This window comes from Patella vulgata, chromosome 7 (genome assembly GCF_932274485.2).
Source record: "Patella vulgata chromosome 7, xgPatVulg1.2, whole genome shotgun sequence".
Lineage (NCBI taxonomy): Eukaryota > Metazoa > Mollusca > Gastropoda > Patellidae > Patella > Patella vulgata.
In genome coordinates this window covers 39,399,383-39,417,318 of record NC_065885.2, presented here as the reverse complement: position 1 = coordinate 39,417,318, position 17,936 = coordinate 39,399,383, and the positions used below count along the sequence as shown (strand labels likewise).

Below are 17,936 nucleotides of genomic sequence, written 5' to 3'. Positions count from 1 at the left end.
GTCTAATTTTTTATTTACTAAAATAAATCTTCATATTAAAATAGAATTAAAATACATTTTACAAATATGATATGACAAATGTCTGATTTGTAAAACAAATATTGATTTTAAGATACAAATTTTAATTTTAGTGTACAAATGTCGAAACTAGGACTATGAATTAAGAAATAAGGACTAAGAATACCGAATAAAGAACTGTTTGGTCTTCCATAACACGGCACATATAAAAATTCACGAACGCATACCATATTTGGTATCATACAACAAAATACATTATACAGAAGACTATAATATAAAAATCAAATATAATATTCTATAAACACTGTTATAACTGTTCGGTGATTATAAGCTTCTGCAGTTATCCTTTTATTTAAAAACAAAACATTATTTCTTTCGTTGGAAAAATATCTTTTCCAATGCAAGGAAGGGAGCCTCAAAGGTCACTGAGAATATAAAAGCTATCATGAAGGTCATACACGTGTGGCCCATGTATAGATAAGCCTGAAATAAAAATAAAACAAAAAAATTCTAGAAAGGATTCGAGATAAATCTACAAATTTATTTATTTTTCAATTTCAAATCGAATTATCATTAAACACAAGTAAAAAGAAATTTGCATGAATTATCTTATATTCTTCTCTCTTTATATGGTCAGTTGTATCTCTATGCACATACCTTTTTTTAATTAAAGATGCAGTATGTGAGATTTAGAGAAAGAACTGGCCGTTCTTGCTTATAATAGTTCAATAACAGATAATGAAAATCGAAAATTTCAGTCAAATTATTTTAATCTGAGCGATGTTATGAATGTTTGAAGTTTTGACAAGACATAGTTATAAATTGTCTCCCACGATTGCCAATTGTTGTCATATATTCTCGATTGTCAAGGGCCACGACAATAAACGAAGTTTCAATTGTCAGTCATTTTATTGACAGTCTGTAAGCGACGGCATGCATTACCAAACGATTTCGTCTTTGCCAGCCATATTAGCGTAGATGTGTCGGGAATTGGTTAATCTATCCAATAACTAATCCATCCGATGGTCTAGAGAGCTGATCATCGGCTTGTCACGTGGATAAATGTCAAATGATAATTTATATAACATTTGAAACCAGAAGAACGCCCGACAATAGGCGAATTTAGATCTTGCATAATGCCCTTTTAATGAATGGGAAATCCCGTACCCTATCCCACGCCCATAATTATACAAGGCCCCATATGCCTATGTCAAGTCGTTTGATTGAAATCTGAAAGTCCAAAGTTTATATAATAGTTATAAAGACGTACCACATCAAAATCACTTATGTAGATTAGGTTTCTTTTACTGTAGATTTTAAGCATCATACACGCAGGATGTACTAGGTAGCATGCATACGTTAGTCTGGACAGTGGTATAATTCCACTCCATGACAGAACTGAGTTGATGAATCCTGGAGAACAAATTATAAATACTATTTTTATTTGAGAAAATAAATCGTTTGAAGGCTGCGCTTTTCCATTACCGGAGAGTAAATTATACAATCCCTCAGATTATCCGCACTATTGGCAGACAATCCTGCGCCGACAAACTATACACGCATTTTTAACGGAGATCTTTGGTTTAGGTCTTTGATGATGACCACCACTGTGTCTAGTTGTATCTATGAATGCGATGAGGAATTTTGGTACACGACATACGCCACCGACGAAACGTCGTTGACCAACAACCTGTGACCATAAATCGTAAAGAAAAATCGACATTCTGTGTACTGAATGTTGCACCCGATAGATTATTGCTGACGCAGGCCAGCAAACTATCTGAAAGCAAAATCGATTTCCATCCTCAAGTTAACGACCAAACTAACGCAATGGACCAATTTCATAAACGTTCGCATTTAAAAGTGTCATTACAGAAAAGAAATGGGTTTCATCATCACTTCAACAAAGAACAAAATACTTTTACAGATTACCATAACTTTTTATTTCTCGGGAAATACTTTTTGCCAAGACAGTGGCCTTTTTACCCTCTCCCGTCTTCATTTTTATTCAACCTTCTCTTCTTAAAATTGTAAATTCTATGGGGTATTGTACGATTTGACCCAGGCCATTCCAGTGCAATATCCAATACAGAATATTTATATTACCTCCTCTGTTATGATGACATGCAAATATAACCCAAGCAACACAGGCAGCAAATATTGGTCTTGTTGTTGACTCATACAACGATAGCACCCATTTTGGCCAGGCGTCGGCGTCTTCTTTACGATATGTGTATGTTATATAAGAAATAAAGATACCAACACCAAGGGTTATAATCCAACCAACTACAGCTTTTTTCTGAAAACAAAATATCAAAATAAGTTCAATGCGCCAAACTTTCTATAGGTCTACATGTTTTACATTCAGTAGTAGCGAATGTAACATAACGTTAGTTAGTGTTTGTCATCACTCATGTTCCTGAAGCTACGACTGCGAGTTTTACAACATCTGGACGTTGCTAGATTACTTTACAATTCCCAAACTTCTCGCTACGTTATCGACAGACACGTGGACAGTAGCATCCAATCAATGGTTGTGACATAGCGACCTCCACGGAAACCTTGACATTAAACGAAATTTGAACTTTGCAACTCGATTATTACAGGTAGACATTTTGACTGGAAAGCGCGAGACTTGGTATTCGCGATGATCGAGGAATCTGATAGGCTCACAAACTGGGTGAATACCCAATCGAAATTAGTGCCGAAATATGCAGGGTATTACGTGAAGGCATTGATAAGATGTATGTAGTTAAAGCGAGATCAAGCTTTCTATTGAAGATGTCCATCGATAGTCATGATGCAATAGTAACATAGACTGAGTGTTGGCTTTTCTTTTCGTATATATAGGGGAATAAGTAAGATTAGATAAAGAGCGGACAATTCTCGCTATAATAGTTAAGAATTGATAATGAAAACAGAATATGCTTAAAATTTCACTCAAATAGACGAATTGCCACTGGTGAAAACACCATAGCCGCCCTGCTGACTTTATTATGTTTTCGTAGGATTTTGACACGGTTATATACATTCTTAGCTCTTTTATATTTCACTTTTATATATTTTTACTTATGACAGAGAATGCGGATTTGACTGTAGATAACAGTGATTGATTAAACTGGGTGTAGGCCTATCGAAAAAAGCGTAGACTGATTCACTGAATTCCGCGCGTTGTGTTTTTCTGTTTTAAAATTACCCGAGGTGAGGCCCAGTAAAGATATCGCCGAACGTAAATATAGTCAAAGTTCGATCTTAAAGAAACCCGATATACACTTAGGCGTACAAGCGCGAGGGGATTTTTCTGGTAAATGGGTAAAGTGAACAAAACATAAACCACCAAAATAGGCCTATAATATGTTTTTGGATACAATACAATAAAGTTTCAAAATGCAGTAATTTTTACGTGATAATAAAACACTACCCCTTTTCTCTTTTAGTTGAAGACGGCGAATTTGTACTGATCTATATGGATTAGAATATTCTGTCAGGGGTTGCTCTCGATCAACAGCTGCTTCGTTCGAAATTTTATGGGCATCGGTTATAAAGGTTATATTTTTCATCATATTTTTTTCTGAATCGCTATTTCTTTTAATTGACCATAATAGTTTAAAAATTAAAACATTTAAACTTCAGTGTAATAAACTGAGTCTAGTGCCAACCTGCTTTATGCGCGACATTTTTTCGTGCATATTATTTGTTCCGGCGCTCGTGGGCGACACGCTTGGCAGGCTGCGGTCCTGTGCAAAACCACTTAAACACCGTTATATCGGACCACTCTCTAGTTGCTGTACTCACGTCCTGAGTTTATTGCGTATTATTCGTTTCAAAATGTATCGGTGCTTTGGACCTTGAACTTGCATGCTTCTTTCGTGACCTTGACATTTGATTCACTCGCAGGCTTCAATGGAAATAATGCGTACCGATGAACTAAATCGCTTGAATTTCATGGTTCTATGGTATTTTGGATAACAAAAACTATTGAGAATTGTGTGTTTCGGAATTTTATAAAACATGATATTATAAACGGGACATATCGATGTAAGGCCCCACTCAAACGACTAATCTAGGCAGTAAACAACTTTGAAACTAATCCACCAAATAGCCAATGTTCCGATGCCTAGATTTGTCTTTGTTGTTGTTTTTGTTTGTCTGTTAATTATTTAAAAATAGTATAATTTTTACTTGTATCATATCATAATGTATAAAAAAAGTAACAAGGGGTTTTGTTTATTGGGGTTTTGGGTGTTTTGTTTTTTTCTTGTGGTTCTAATTTGTGGTGTCATATAATTGCTTAAATTGCCTTATAATAAATGAACGGATGGACCGTAGCTGTATTCCCCATGTCATGAAAAACAATTGAATGAGAATTGTTTTTATAAATGATGCTATGTTACAATTATGTGAACCGGACTTAAAATCGTTTTGTGTAACTCATCTATCTTAAGTTAGGATGGAATTTTAGTTAAGACGATTTTAAGGAGATTAAAGTTTTGTGAAACAGAGCCCATGCCTAAAGAAAGACCTGTAATAGGCAGATTTAGCTCTTGCATAATGTATGTTTAACTATTTAAAAAATAATGGAAGAAAGAGTGGGCTTTACATTAATTGGCTACGGACTATAAGTGGTGATTCTCCATCAAATCGTTTGTTTATATTTGTTTATCTGTTTATATTTGTTTATCTGTTTATCACACATGCGTTGGCATGCTATTAAAACATCAGCCATTTTTAAACAAGTGTACACCTGCTTTCACGGACATACACATCCTTGAACACATACTGCGTTACTTTATTATATCCGGCCAATTTGTTTTCCAATTGTATCTATATTCTACTTACAAATGAAAGGGTCTTTAGTTTATCATATTTTACCATAATCCAACCAAATATTATACCAACTAAATAAGCAGCAATTCGTGTCCAGGGTACAGTGTAAACATTTTGCCAATAATCAGGAATTCGATTCATTCTACAATTTAAATATAAATATTTATATAAATATACATAATATACAGTCAGTTCAAGACGTTTAAAATTATAGGCCCAAAATAAACACCATGAGTGGCACCAACGACGTCTTTAAAAAAATAAGAGCAGTTTTATGTGTTTCAGTTTACATTCGTTGGTAACCCCTACAATCTGCGTAGGTCGACGACAAACCGGCGCTCTACTGATTTGGCCACGGGCACGTTATTCGGGATTCGACAATAAAACAGACCGGTCTACCTTGCATCCGACTATAATCCTCGCTACGTCCGACCGCATTGGTAAGTGAACGTGGGGTGGCCAACAAGCAAGGAGACGTCCGTTTGTCAAACGAGTTGACTGGTTCGATGTATAAAAGACCAGTCGCTAGTGTAGTTCGTGCATACGATGTTGATGCAGTTTCTGTGGGGATACCGGTGAACGAGTGCTATTTTCAGTGTCGGCACCCCCGATTTACAAGGATTACATCTGATACTAGTTGCACCCCCCCCACCAAATATTATCTTTTTTTATTTTGTTTGTTTCTTTTTTCTGTACAACGAACCCTCGACGCCTTAATTAAAATGCCAATTGAATAATCAAACTTACGTGAACATGTCTCCTCCGGTAACATATTCTTCATAGAAAGCTGAAGCTACACCAGCTGCACCTACTAATACTGCTAAAGTAATACCAACAGGTGCGTACCTACAACATATTATGACAATAATTAAAGATACATTATGGGAGATTTTAATAAAGAATTAGCCATTCTTGCTATAACGGTTCAAAAGTAAATGATAAAAGAAGAATATATTGAAAATTTCAGTCAAATTACTTTATTCTGACCAAAGTTATCACCATTGTAATTTTTGACTAGAAATAGGAGTCAAATCCCTCTTCACCGTCTATGAGAAGGCAGGCCGTTTGATTGACGGGTGTTAACTCCACCTACATAATCTCGATTATCAAGTAACGTTTTCAATTCGTATCACATTTATTTTTACTACAAATTAAAAATAGGACTTTTATTATATAGATAAGAAGCGAAAGTTTTAAAGGAATGGACCAAATCAATGAGGCATAATTATAGCCGACTTCTTCAATCATGTTAGCCTGCGTGTTCGCCCGATGCAGACAAATTGAAATAGGAAACATTGATCCAATGGCATTGGGGCTGCATGGGCTGCAATTCAACTGGGGTGATGTTAGCTGCGATGTTTATCAATTTCCATAATTTTTCTGTAAACGCAAGTGACAAAAGAGCGTATAATACCGACATCTAAACTCTCATTTTAACCACAAATAAACATAGTATCAAGGCCGTATATATCGAACTTTCAATCAAATTGACCGACATATGCGGCCTCGCTTAACAGCGGCCTCGCTTCGTACATTCTATCATTCAGCCTCGATCTAAAATTTCCCGGAGTATGACGTCAACGTAACGGTTAATCTCAGCTTACGACGCCATTTAAAAATTTAATCAATCAATGAAATCCTCTTTAAATCCAAGCGAATCCAAGCCATCCGTGGGTCTACAGAGTTGATTTTGTGCTTGTTGTGTAAATAAAGGTCTAATTTATAATTTCTATGACATCTGAAGCCTAAATAAAGACTTGCAATAATCAGATTTAGCTCTTGCATAATGTATGTTTAAGTAGTTAACTACAATAACGAGCGTCAACTTTCAATACTACTGAATCAACATGTACACACTTCTAATATTATACAACGCCCGTTGTTCAAAATACATACCAGCAGTCAAACTAGAGCCAGCGTTAACTAAATGGGGTTAATGATATTATTCTCAGTATCAGGTCTGGGGTGGGGGCCGCAAAGTGGGACAATGTGGGTCCCCACATTTTGTGTTGAATACGAGATCAAAAATTAAATCGGATTACCGAGACAATCTTATTTGGATTTGTAAAGATGCATTTCACCCTCGACGAACGCTTCTGAATTGATACGATTGACTGGGGTTTGTAACTTGGTCTACTCTAGGCTATAAGTTTATTAGTGATTGCTGGAATTTGAGACTTGTGATCTGATTCAAAAAAACATTCAATATTTATTTTTTAACTCGTGTTACTTACCCAGAATATACCCCACATTACAACACTTTTCCTTAATTTTACCCCACGCAAATTACTTTCACGTAACACGTACCAATCCGACTGAGATTGGTTTCAAACAAAATGAAGATATTCTCATCTCATTTCTTAATGAGTAAACTAATACTCTCTAATGTAACGACTAGGTTTCAAACAACATTAAGATATTTTGATCTCATTTCTGAAATACTCTGTAACGGTCATTCAGAGATTAAAGATTATCACAACAAAACAAAAATAATATATCGAACTACAAAATGTCGTTAAGATATAATGTTTATGATGAAAATAATGTAGAAACCAAACAACAATAATGATAATCTAATTAAATTTATAGTGGGTCTAAACTGCAACTGCACTTCGGTTAAAATAATAAATAAAAAAAAAAGATAATACGAAGATTTATACTAAAAATAAACAATGGTGGAATATTAAAAAGCTATTAAAGCAGCGTGATAAATCAGTTGTAGGCAGATATAAAGTATGTTCAGTATGAAAACAGGAAATCAAATATATACGTAACATATGCTTTTTCGCTCGAGTCACACGCAAAAGGAACCGAGCCAAAGCAGGCACCGAGTCCAATGGCGATACTGGTCGTGTGATAATCGAATCACTAACGCCAACACTAGAATATCATTGGTCTACAGCCTGTATGATATTAAACATAACTCTATTATTGACCTATTTTCAACTTACCAAAATATTGTAAATATAAATATAGGTGAGAGAATATAAAACTGCATATCATTAGCCAAATACCAGGACCAACCCAAACACTGGAAACAAAATAATAAAATAGATTTGACGCACGTTTATAGATTACGCCAATAGTTATTGGTATCCAAAGTAAAATGTGTTGTATGCCACTGTCTAGAATACCATTCGGGCCCGAGTCAGCTCATAAAATTTGGTGGGGCTACGGAATATTGTTGACGAAATATTTGGGGGGGGGGGAGGGCTAATTCGGTTATTTTTTTTTTTAGGGGGGGCCCCCCCCCCCCACCGTGGCTACGGGCCCGATACCACACGAATTAAAAGATGATGATGGTGTATCTTTTATAAACCGTTTGTTGACTCCGTGAAATTATGTTGTCCTAGATCATGATTTGCGAATTTGGATTCCACAACAGTAAATGTATTGGTTCTTGCCAGATTGAGTTCTTTCTTTTTTACATACAAAAACAATATTATGCTCGACCCTTCCTGAGAACTATGTCAATCGGGAGACTGTTATTATACTATAGGCATTAGACATTAAATTCCAGTCATAACAATTGTCACAATTATAGTCCAATATTCCGACTTCATTACCCCGGTTGGGTCAGAAAAGAACGACATTAAACCCAATTTCATGCCAGTCCAGTGAATGTCTATCTGCGGACAGGACGATCTCATAATCGTTACCCCAAATTTTCCAAATAGCTAAACAAAACCCACACCTTGTCCAGAGGTGAGTTAGACAGTTCATGTGAGTGGTGTTACATTGTGATTAAAATGACTTTACCTGTTCATGGTTATTAACAAGGTTATTAACGTATAATACATTAGTCCACCAATTAGTTTTACAATAATCTGCTGCTTTGATAGCTGCTGGCCACAGTGGACCATCGCCCATATACTTATATAGACAGGAGAACGTCATCAATACGATCATATATAATGGTGTCAATCTGAAATGAATTGTACAAGTAAACTGAAGATATGATATAGATTTGATAATATGCTTATTTTGTCTTTTTGTAACAATGTGGTAACAATGTGTATAGGCAGTGGCATGCACATGTTCTCTGAAATGGATGACAGGAGCCTCCAGCCCCTCTGACCCTCCCTACACGCCACAGTGTATAACAGTTAAAATGTAGAAATAATATTTTAGAAATATGTATGGTGGTCCATTTAGATCGTCGTGTTTCTAGACACAACTCGAGAGTCGCCGTTAAGCCAGCACGACGAAAAAGGTGAGGATCGGCGACTTTTTCGTCGTGCTGGCTTAACGGCGACCCGCGACTTACACAACACGAGAGCCGCCGTTAAGCCAGCACGACGAATAGGTCGTCGAAAAAGTCGCCGATCACTTTACGATATCGTCGCCTCTTTTTCGTCGTTTTCGTTGCTCTGGCTTAAAGGCGGCTCTCGTGTCGCCGTTAGACTGGAAAGTCTATGTTCTGTTACACGGAAAATTTGTCACCATGTAGTACTCTGTTTTAAAGTCGTAAAAGATCAGGGCCTGTTATTTTGCTAACGTGTCTTTTGTTAACGGTCCAAAAAATTTCTGTTACTGGAGAGTCAATTTCATTATCCGTTAGTTAACGGATTGAATTAATCAAAGAGAAGACTGTTTGGCCATTGGCTGAATTTTAAATTTTTAAATTCAATGTACACGTGTAACAACTTCATCTATAGAATCCTATAGTATTTTCCTATAGAAATTTTAGCAAAAATCTATAGGAAAAATGATAGGATTTGCGCTACAGAAACTGTAGAATATTTGGGGACGTTATTTCCTACAGGGCCCCCAAATTATGTAGAATACTATAGAATTTCATCCTATAGAAAATGTGATACGCCCCACCCCCCTACCCAACACACACAATCCTCTAGAATGTTCTATATAAGTCTATAGAAGACTAGAGCATGGTAATCTATAGGAATTTTTGCTGACAGCCGACTAATGCCATCGTTAAATAGATAACAGAACCCAACACCTTAAGTTAATGATATGTTAGGGTTAACGGGGCTTCCAGCAACATACTTTCTCTCCGTTAAAGTTAATGATCTGTTAGCTCCATGTTAACGAGTCATTATAAGTTAACGTAGCTTTGAACAACCGGTCCCAAATCGTTTAAATATATCTCAAAAGTCAAACATAAGTATTATCTTAATCTAAAGTCTAATATCATTAGGTAATTAAGCATATTTGAGTAAAGATAAACTTTCATCAAGAAAAATCTGGCTTATGTGTAAACTATGACAGAATTATTTTTAATTTATTTCTCAAAGACAGGTAAAGATGGCGTTGTGTATCCAATGTAAACTTTAAATGACCTTACGTCGAATAGATGTTTGACAAAACTTTTTAATAAATGTTTTGTTGGTAGTGTATAGTCTCGAACTCTATTTTAAAACTTATGTTGTGACTTTAATTAAAATCCAAAGATAGAAAAATGCCATGCCTACCTCCAAAATCTATGGAAATAATACATAAACATGTAGCCACCTGTAATCTTCCGTTTTCGTAGATCTTTTAACGTCAGGTATGCCACTAAAAACCCACTGAAAGACGAAATTAAATTAAACAGTCTTATTTTATTGGGATTAAGATACATCGTTAACATTGGATATTATATTATATTCCAGAAAGGAGGAACAATAAGTACAGTATGCCATCTTTAACATAATTTAGGTTTCGGTTTTAAAGACCTTTCAAGATCTTTTCAATCTCTTGTTCTCTTGTTTCATATGTTTCGAGCTATGATCTAAAGTATCACTTTATTCGTTACAAAGACGTGTTTCTTGCGGAGACACACATAGGCTGCCGGAACTGTTTTTTTGTGGCAGAAATGTGCAAACTAAGCTTTCTTGGTTTTAAATGATAGATTACAGCCAGTAGTATTACAGAAAAAAACCGCCCCATCAATTGGCCAAAGGGAACATTTTTTTTAAAGGCCTCGAAGTTCTCCGACAGTCGAATTGGATGGGTACCAGCCAAATCACGAATTTGCCTGGTTTCCAAAAAAGTTTCAAACAATTTTTTCAATGTAAATACCTCTAATAGTTCATATATCATTCATAACTCTTATAAAACAAAAGAATTTCACATCATTTATTTGGCCCTATGGATTTTTTCACAAGTTTTCATGGATTTACCTGGTATCCAACACATATTTCAGAACGTTTTTGTTGAGACCAGAAAAAGATTAAATATATAAGTATTATACACAGCATAACAACTGCAACGATTATTAGCCTACCATTATCAGAAGCATATTCCTTATGCATTGCTTCTATCCAATATTGGTGGTTCTATGACGTATTTTCTTAGGCATGACATCATCAACACACATACGGGACAAAATACGCTTATTAGTCCAGGCAAAATAGTATAAATGCGAGCAATAGAAATGTCGACCACGTTATCTTTCCGTCATTTTCGGAATGGCGGTGGACAGTTCATTATCCAATGTTTCACTGCCTATCGGGATGTTTCTGTGTTTCATCATTTGAAGAGTCTAAATGAAATTTAGTTGATGCTTGATAAATGCCATTATATTGGATCTGAGGCAGACTCGCCTACTCTTAATCTCTAAATCTCCAATGGGATTTCCACATATTTTGACACAGGGGAACCAGTTAATTACCAAGATGAGAAAATGTGCCGAAAATGGAATCAGCTGCCTCCAAAACGTATACTTTGACACCAAATGTGGCCATTTTGTAAAATTCGAATTTTTACGCCAAAACTGACCACCATCTGGAATTATTTCCCAATGTTAACTCCGCGATAACACTTATCACAAAAGTATGTATGGAAATGGATTCAGTTACCCCGAAAACATATATTTTGATACCAAACTCGATCATATTATAATAATTGGATAAAAATTGGCATTTTCCAGTCAAAACTAGCGGCCATTTTGGATTTTTGCCAATTTGACCCATTTGGGCACGGAATTCGGACTGGGACTTTTTTTTGGTGCTATTATACGTCTAGACAAACCATAAACCGTGGTCGGCATTTCTATTGCAGCAACTGCCCGGAATGGTGGGAAATTGAGTTAAAATGCCTTGACAATATCTGTGTACTTACGTCTACAGTCATGATGGAAAACTTCGAGACCCCTAAAAAACTTTCCCTTGGGCCAATTGATGGGCCGTTTTTTTTCTGTAACACTACTGGGTGTAATCTATCATTTAAAACCAGAAAGCTCAGTTTGCACATTTCTGCCACAAACATGAGGTGTAGGCCTAATTCTGGCAGACTGACAATTAATAAATACACACTAGTTATATATGCTCCAGTCTTGGACCTGTCGTCGTTTTTCTGCGATGTAAGGACAGCAGTCACACAATAAGACCCGACCTCACCTTGTAGCAGACTGTGGGGAACGAGGGTCGCAAGACCTTGAGAGATTTGTCGTATGATCATCCAAGATTACCTACAATTGTCAAGGATCAGTTGCACAAAATAATAGTCACGATTGATCTTGGGACGAGTCGTAACTATAAACCATGAATTTGAAATGACGTGAATATTTACTATGTGTGAGAATATATGTACCTCCTAGTGTGGGTATTTGACAGTCATGGTTAATCATGCCACCGTTTGTCAACCTGGGGAAGCCATTGATCAACCACCCAAGACATATTACTCGTCAATCGCACGACCTACTTGAGATCTTCTATGGCCAGTTTGGTAGTAGTCCTCTATGACAGAGCTCGGCTGTACGAACACCCATGACCATCCAGAACCACCATGGCATGGCTATTCGACGAGTCGTAACCTATTGTTAGTTGTCACAATCAATTTATTGCTATTACATTTTGATACTTTTCATCTTTATCTTATAAATGAACTATACCTTAATAAGAAGAAAGTATCAACAGCAAATCCGGCTGCCATGATACCCTGGAAGCTGAACCTTTTAAACAGACCATCGGCGTCAATTAAGTTTTCTATATACAAGGAAAATAAAATCGAAACAGGAAAATGGCTTGGTTATTGTTCAAAATATTAAATTAAATATTTTCTTCTCCTTTTTATGTCTGCGCTTCGGTAAACAGCTGCGTAGCATTTGGAACAGTCTCAACCTACCAGTGACTAAAATTGTTATCATCCAAAACATACTGTTGACATTAAATTTGGAATTAAACCGGGTTGATGAAGCTGTGATTGACATAACACGATTGAAAACATATGAACCTATAATACAAACTAAGTTTTAGATCCCTTGAACGATTTACAAATTTACCAATATAGATTGATTTTTATATCGGGGATCACAATAATGGGCAACGTTTGGCGGGGAGTGTACCTGTAAAAGCGATTTGTATTATAAGTACATTTTTTTCTGGCAATATTTCTTTTTTTTTTTCAAGCACTATTAATGTTTTTAATGGTACAATAATATTGTGATATATATTTACGTGTAGTTTGACTGTCACTTTGTGAAACAACTCCATAATTATAGGTGTGGCCCAGTATAATCCATAACATGCTGACAAATCGTATACCATGTACACAGTTGATGGCTCCTTTAGATTTCTTTCCATTTAGAATCTTTGGCATGTTAGTTATTAATGAAAATGCCTTTATAATCGGGTGTACCTCTGTAAATATAACAGAAACGATTTTGTTTTTGGGGATGGGTTTCTTTTGAAAATGTTAGTATTTCAAAATATTCTATTAAATAGTAAAATCAAATTGCATATTTTGAAATTAACTTTAGATAACTTTCTTTGTACAGTAAATTATTGACTTATCCAAGCTTGCAAATACATAGAGACATGGTCTAATTTGTGTGTGACCGATGAACAAGGGTGCCAAGAATGAAAAAATATTTTTCAATGCTTACTTCTAACTGCTTCTTTGTCCGCGACGTTTTCCACCTTGACACCGGTGTCATTTACCTTGGCTTCTAGTTCTGTGTTTGAAATTTCAGGCGAGACGTTTGGATTGTGACTTAACGATTTACCATCACCGTTACTCAATTTTTCATAAGGGTGCTCCGCGGGTGCTAGTACATTAAGTGTACATGAATCTGTCTTCGATGACGAACTCGCCTCTATGTCGCTTTTAGACTTATCTATTTTTTCGTAGCCATTTGTTTCTGATAGCGTTGTATACAATCCTGTAGACATAGAAGCTGTTTGTTTCAATTCCAATGCATCTGGTGCATAGCCATTTTTAATGATGTGTTTTTCATCAGACACAAACCCATTATTAATTCGGCCAAAGTAGTTTTGTTCTTCACGTTTGGAAACTGGAAGAGCGCCCATCATACCTTCACTAAAAGTGGCCAGTGCAACCAAAATTCCAAACACGCACAAAATGCATCTGAAAGGCATAATAATGAAATAGATTCTTTTAATCGATTAAATTAAGATACTCATGTCAGATGTCATTTTGAACTCGATGTTAATGGATAGAAATCATTTATCTTGATTAGTCAACAGGTCAAAGTTAGACCAATAAAAGGTAGTGGCGTGAAATCAATGCATTGTAATGTGAGCTTCACGTGATTCAACAAAAATGCTAAAATCATTTCATTAGAAAAAAAATCATATCGATGGTAAGTACTGATTTTAACTTACATAGCAACAATGGCTGACGTATCTTTTTTAAGATCTGGGTTTTGCAGGCAAGCAACTCTGTTTACAGGAAGCTTTACAGGCCCTAAAGGTTTAAGAATACAGACTTAATGTCACCTTTGGTTCTTTTCTGTTCCTATATTTTTTTAATGAGACTAACAACTCAAACCTTTAGAATTTTTATTGGGCTAATGTTTATTTTCTCTATTTTTTTTTTTTTTTAAAAAAAAAAACACCCTATAAGCTCAAAATTAACTTCCAACCAAAACTTGAAATAAAACATATTATATTATGATACTTACCCATTGAAAAGAGCCTAGCAATGTCTTCACTGTGACAGGAAGCGGGAACACAAACTCCCCAGTTTAACTTTAGTACTAAACCTCTTGTATCCTGCAAACATATACATATCGTCGGTATCATGGAACTCGATTTTCCATTTATTTTGAGAAATTAACTGGTATTCGTTATTTCAAATACAGATTTCCCCTCAAACAACGTTTTGCTTATTTAGTTGAAACTATTGAATATTTGTTAAATCCCTTTCGCATGACACCGCCATTATGCAATGCATGTAATTAATTTACGACTGAATAAGAATGTTCATGATTATTTTTCGAAAGTGCCACACCAAAATACTTTTTATTTTACTTGTCGTTGAAAAATGCAAGATCCTTTTTAAAGGAGAAGTCCAGTCGGTGTTGATTCTTGTATAGTTCATGCATTATCTAGCATTGCAATAATTGCAACGATGCTTAACCCGGAGCACAGATCGTTAGTAGGCCTATTTGTTTAACCTTCATCTCAACTGTAAACAAACAAGACGCCATTCTTAGCGTATTCAACAACTGGTCACAGCGTACGGAACGCAACTATTATAACACGACCACTTGCTTTTGTTTATAAACAGTTACTGGGCTCTGTTTCTCGAAATCTTAACTAAAGATAAAATCCAAATTTTAGTAGATACTTCAATTTTGATTGGCTAAGCACTAAAACCAATCATATATTATCCAATCAAATTACTAAAATGTGGATTTTATCTTAGTTAAATTTTTTCGTGAAACAGGCCCTAGGTCGTTAGCCTAATGACGCCACAGTCGGTATCGTGGTTTGATAACTAAAGGGCAAATCTTTTTCACTATACATGTAAGAAATTGTATAAGAGAAAACCTCTGCCGATTGACGCCACAATGTTACCTTAATAAACTAATGTAGAGATTATAAAAATACTTACGACGTTCATACTTTGGACAAAACTGTCTGATACGTTGAATTCAGCTCGACAAAATTTAGTGGTATAACGCCTTTCCTCCTTCCTAAACACGTTACCTAGGTAGATATTAGCGGGGATGTGAGCTTTAATACTATTACATTGGTCGTAAGATCCTATATAATACAAAGCACCTTTAGTTATACCACCTGATGGTTTTCCTATAGCGTCAAACACTGAAAAGGAAATAATATATTCTGTTTTAGAGATATGTTGGAATTATAATAGGCGCTAATTGAAGAAAACGCAATGGCGCGATTTGGGTCATGGCTTATCGCGCCCCTCCCCTCAAATTTGAAAAAAAAAACCTTGGTTCCAGTGCGGTTTCCATGGCTTAGATATACTACAAATCTCCTCCAGCATGTTTAACACAGGCCAACAAAAATATTGGGTTTCTGTGTCCCCGTGGGATCTTCTTACTAATGGGAAATCAGTGGTCACCGCGCCGCTGGTTGGAATGATGAGTTTCCGATGGATACGAAGATTCATTGTTCCGCCAGTCCGAAATTTCAGGAATAAACACAATATTCATAGAAATAATGCGCTCTTATATACCAACAATTCCATGTACTTTCATAGCATTAAATCGTTATGGCATTCAGCTCTTGGGGCCGTGATGCCTTAGCACTACTAGTTTGTAAGCTGAGAAGTGGAACAAGTCATTCAGTCGTAATTTATACAACGAGTTGCACCGATTGAGATACGCATTTATGTCGACCTTCTGTCCATTGCATTAATATCTTGATGTACATTATATAAACGTTTTATCGTATCTGTGTATTAAAAAACCCCACGAAACATGACAAGCTTAATTATTATAATATAAGACGCAATAAAAATTACCGTTTGGGTATATGCGTCAAATTAAAAAAAAGCCCGCTTCCGTAGGTCAGTGGGTCAACTCGTATCAGGGGCTTTAGAGATTTTTGGAATTAAACTATCTTTCTTTTGTGTTAAAGATAGCAGTGTCAAATTTGTACGAATTATTTCTTCTCGCATATTGACGTTGCTACGTGATATATATATATATATGTCAACCTGTAGATTATTAAAGGGACATGTTAATTTATCTCTCACTTTAAACAATTATAAAAGTGGTACATTTTTTGGTGTGTGTTAATGTTATTTCAAAAATAATAATGTCGGGCGCCATGCTGTAAAGAGAAATCCTCACTTATGACTTCATTTGTGGGTGATTCTCCAAAGTTTTCTGCGATATTCAGTACACATGAAAATACAAAAGATCGCCGGCGAAAACGCCGTACATATTATAGCCATTTAGCCAATCATATTATCTGACATTCCACTGACAGTTGAATCGAAACTGCAAGAAGGTCGACCATAAAGGCCTCAGCAGACAGTTGAATTGGAACTGCATGACGGTCGATCACATAGTTTTCAGAGTTGCTGTGTTGTTATTGTTGTTGTAGGCGCTCCGTTTTGGATGTCGTCTATTGTAGATTATAAAATAGGGCTTATATGTTCTTAAAAAGAAGAAATTTTAACATAAAATGGTAGCTGATAATCGATTATGTACACGAGCACCTGGAAAGGTTTCTGGCGAAGTATGTTTAACGTTCTTCAGTTATTTGATAACAGCAAGATTTGTGCATTAAGCTCTGATAATTGAATTGTTGGCAACAACAAACGATATCTTATCTTATGTGTGCTAGTTTGAAAGTCCACAAGGAATACATGTCTCGGGACACGAAGAACGCATTTGCTATAAATACTATTCGTATCTCTAAGAAATAATGTCGGTCACCCCCTAACCTGCCTTTAATGTTTACCCAATAGCAAACTGACATAAACATTGTTCAAATCCCTTATGTTGTCTTGGGAAGGGGTAATCGCCATACTCGCTTACGTAAAATCTACAATCTACTCAGATCATTTAAATATTAAAATGTAATAAACAAAACAACAACAATGGATTAAAGTACTAGGGAATAAAATCAACTTTTTAAGAATGGCGTACGTTCAAGAAAGATCCAGGCATACTAAGACAATTCTCAAAAGGGTTCCGTGTAATTTGCCCGAACAATCAGCTCTTGTTTACTCGAACAAACCTTGTGGAGAGCGCTGAAGAATTCCGTAGGGAAAATCCTAGACAAGAGCACAGAAGACAGGTATCAGCTTGCCAATATGGGTCAATTTCTGCACATATAGTTTTGGAGCGTAACAGTACAGCAACGTTTCCTTCAAGATAACAATCGGGGAAATAGTTCCTAGTTGAAATCCTAATGATGTAAGGA

At 35.8% G+C, this 17,936-nt stretch overlaps 1 protein-coding gene across 1 annotated transcript; it reads right to left on the bottom strand.

The window, feature by feature from the left end:
* Window positions 1-369: 369 nt before the first annotated feature.
* On the bottom strand, window positions 370-16,361 carry LOC126828355 (nose resistant to fluoxetine protein 6). Its single transcript, XM_050558090.2, has 15 exons — window positions 16,237-16,361; window positions 15,646-15,857; window positions 14,711-14,801; window positions 14,412-14,493; window positions 13,673-14,154; window positions 13,245-13,427; window positions 12,680-12,773; window positions 10,278-10,373; window positions 8,605-8,770; window positions 7,797-7,876; window positions 5,593-5,691; window positions 4,858-4,987; window positions 2,125-2,317; window positions 1,289-1,431; window positions 370-501 (listed from the first exon to the last, which is right to left on the bottom strand). The coding sequence occupies exons 1-15, from the start codon at window positions 16,256-16,258 to the stop codon at window positions 385-387; spliced, it is 2,190 nt and encodes a 729-aa protein (XP_050414047.1). The 5' UTR covers window positions 16,259-16,361; the 3' UTR covers window positions 370-384.
* Window positions 16,362-17,936: the final 1,575 nt, after the last annotated feature.

What these genes read in the sequence shown, in the direction of transcription:
- LOC126828355 (XM_050558090.2), bottom strand. Translation starts at nt 16,258, where the DNA reads ATGAAAGTACATGGAATTGTTG. An exon ending in TGCTAGGCTCTTTTCAATGG is followed by an intron (nt 14,494 to 14,710) that starts GTAAGTATCATA and finishes TTAAACCTTTAG; the next exon opens with GGCCTGTAAAGCTTCCTGTA. An exon ending in TTTATATTTACAATATTTTG is followed by an intron (nt 5,692 to 7,796) that starts GTAAGTTGAAAA and finishes AATATGTTGTAG; the next exon opens with GTACGCACCTGTTGGTATTA.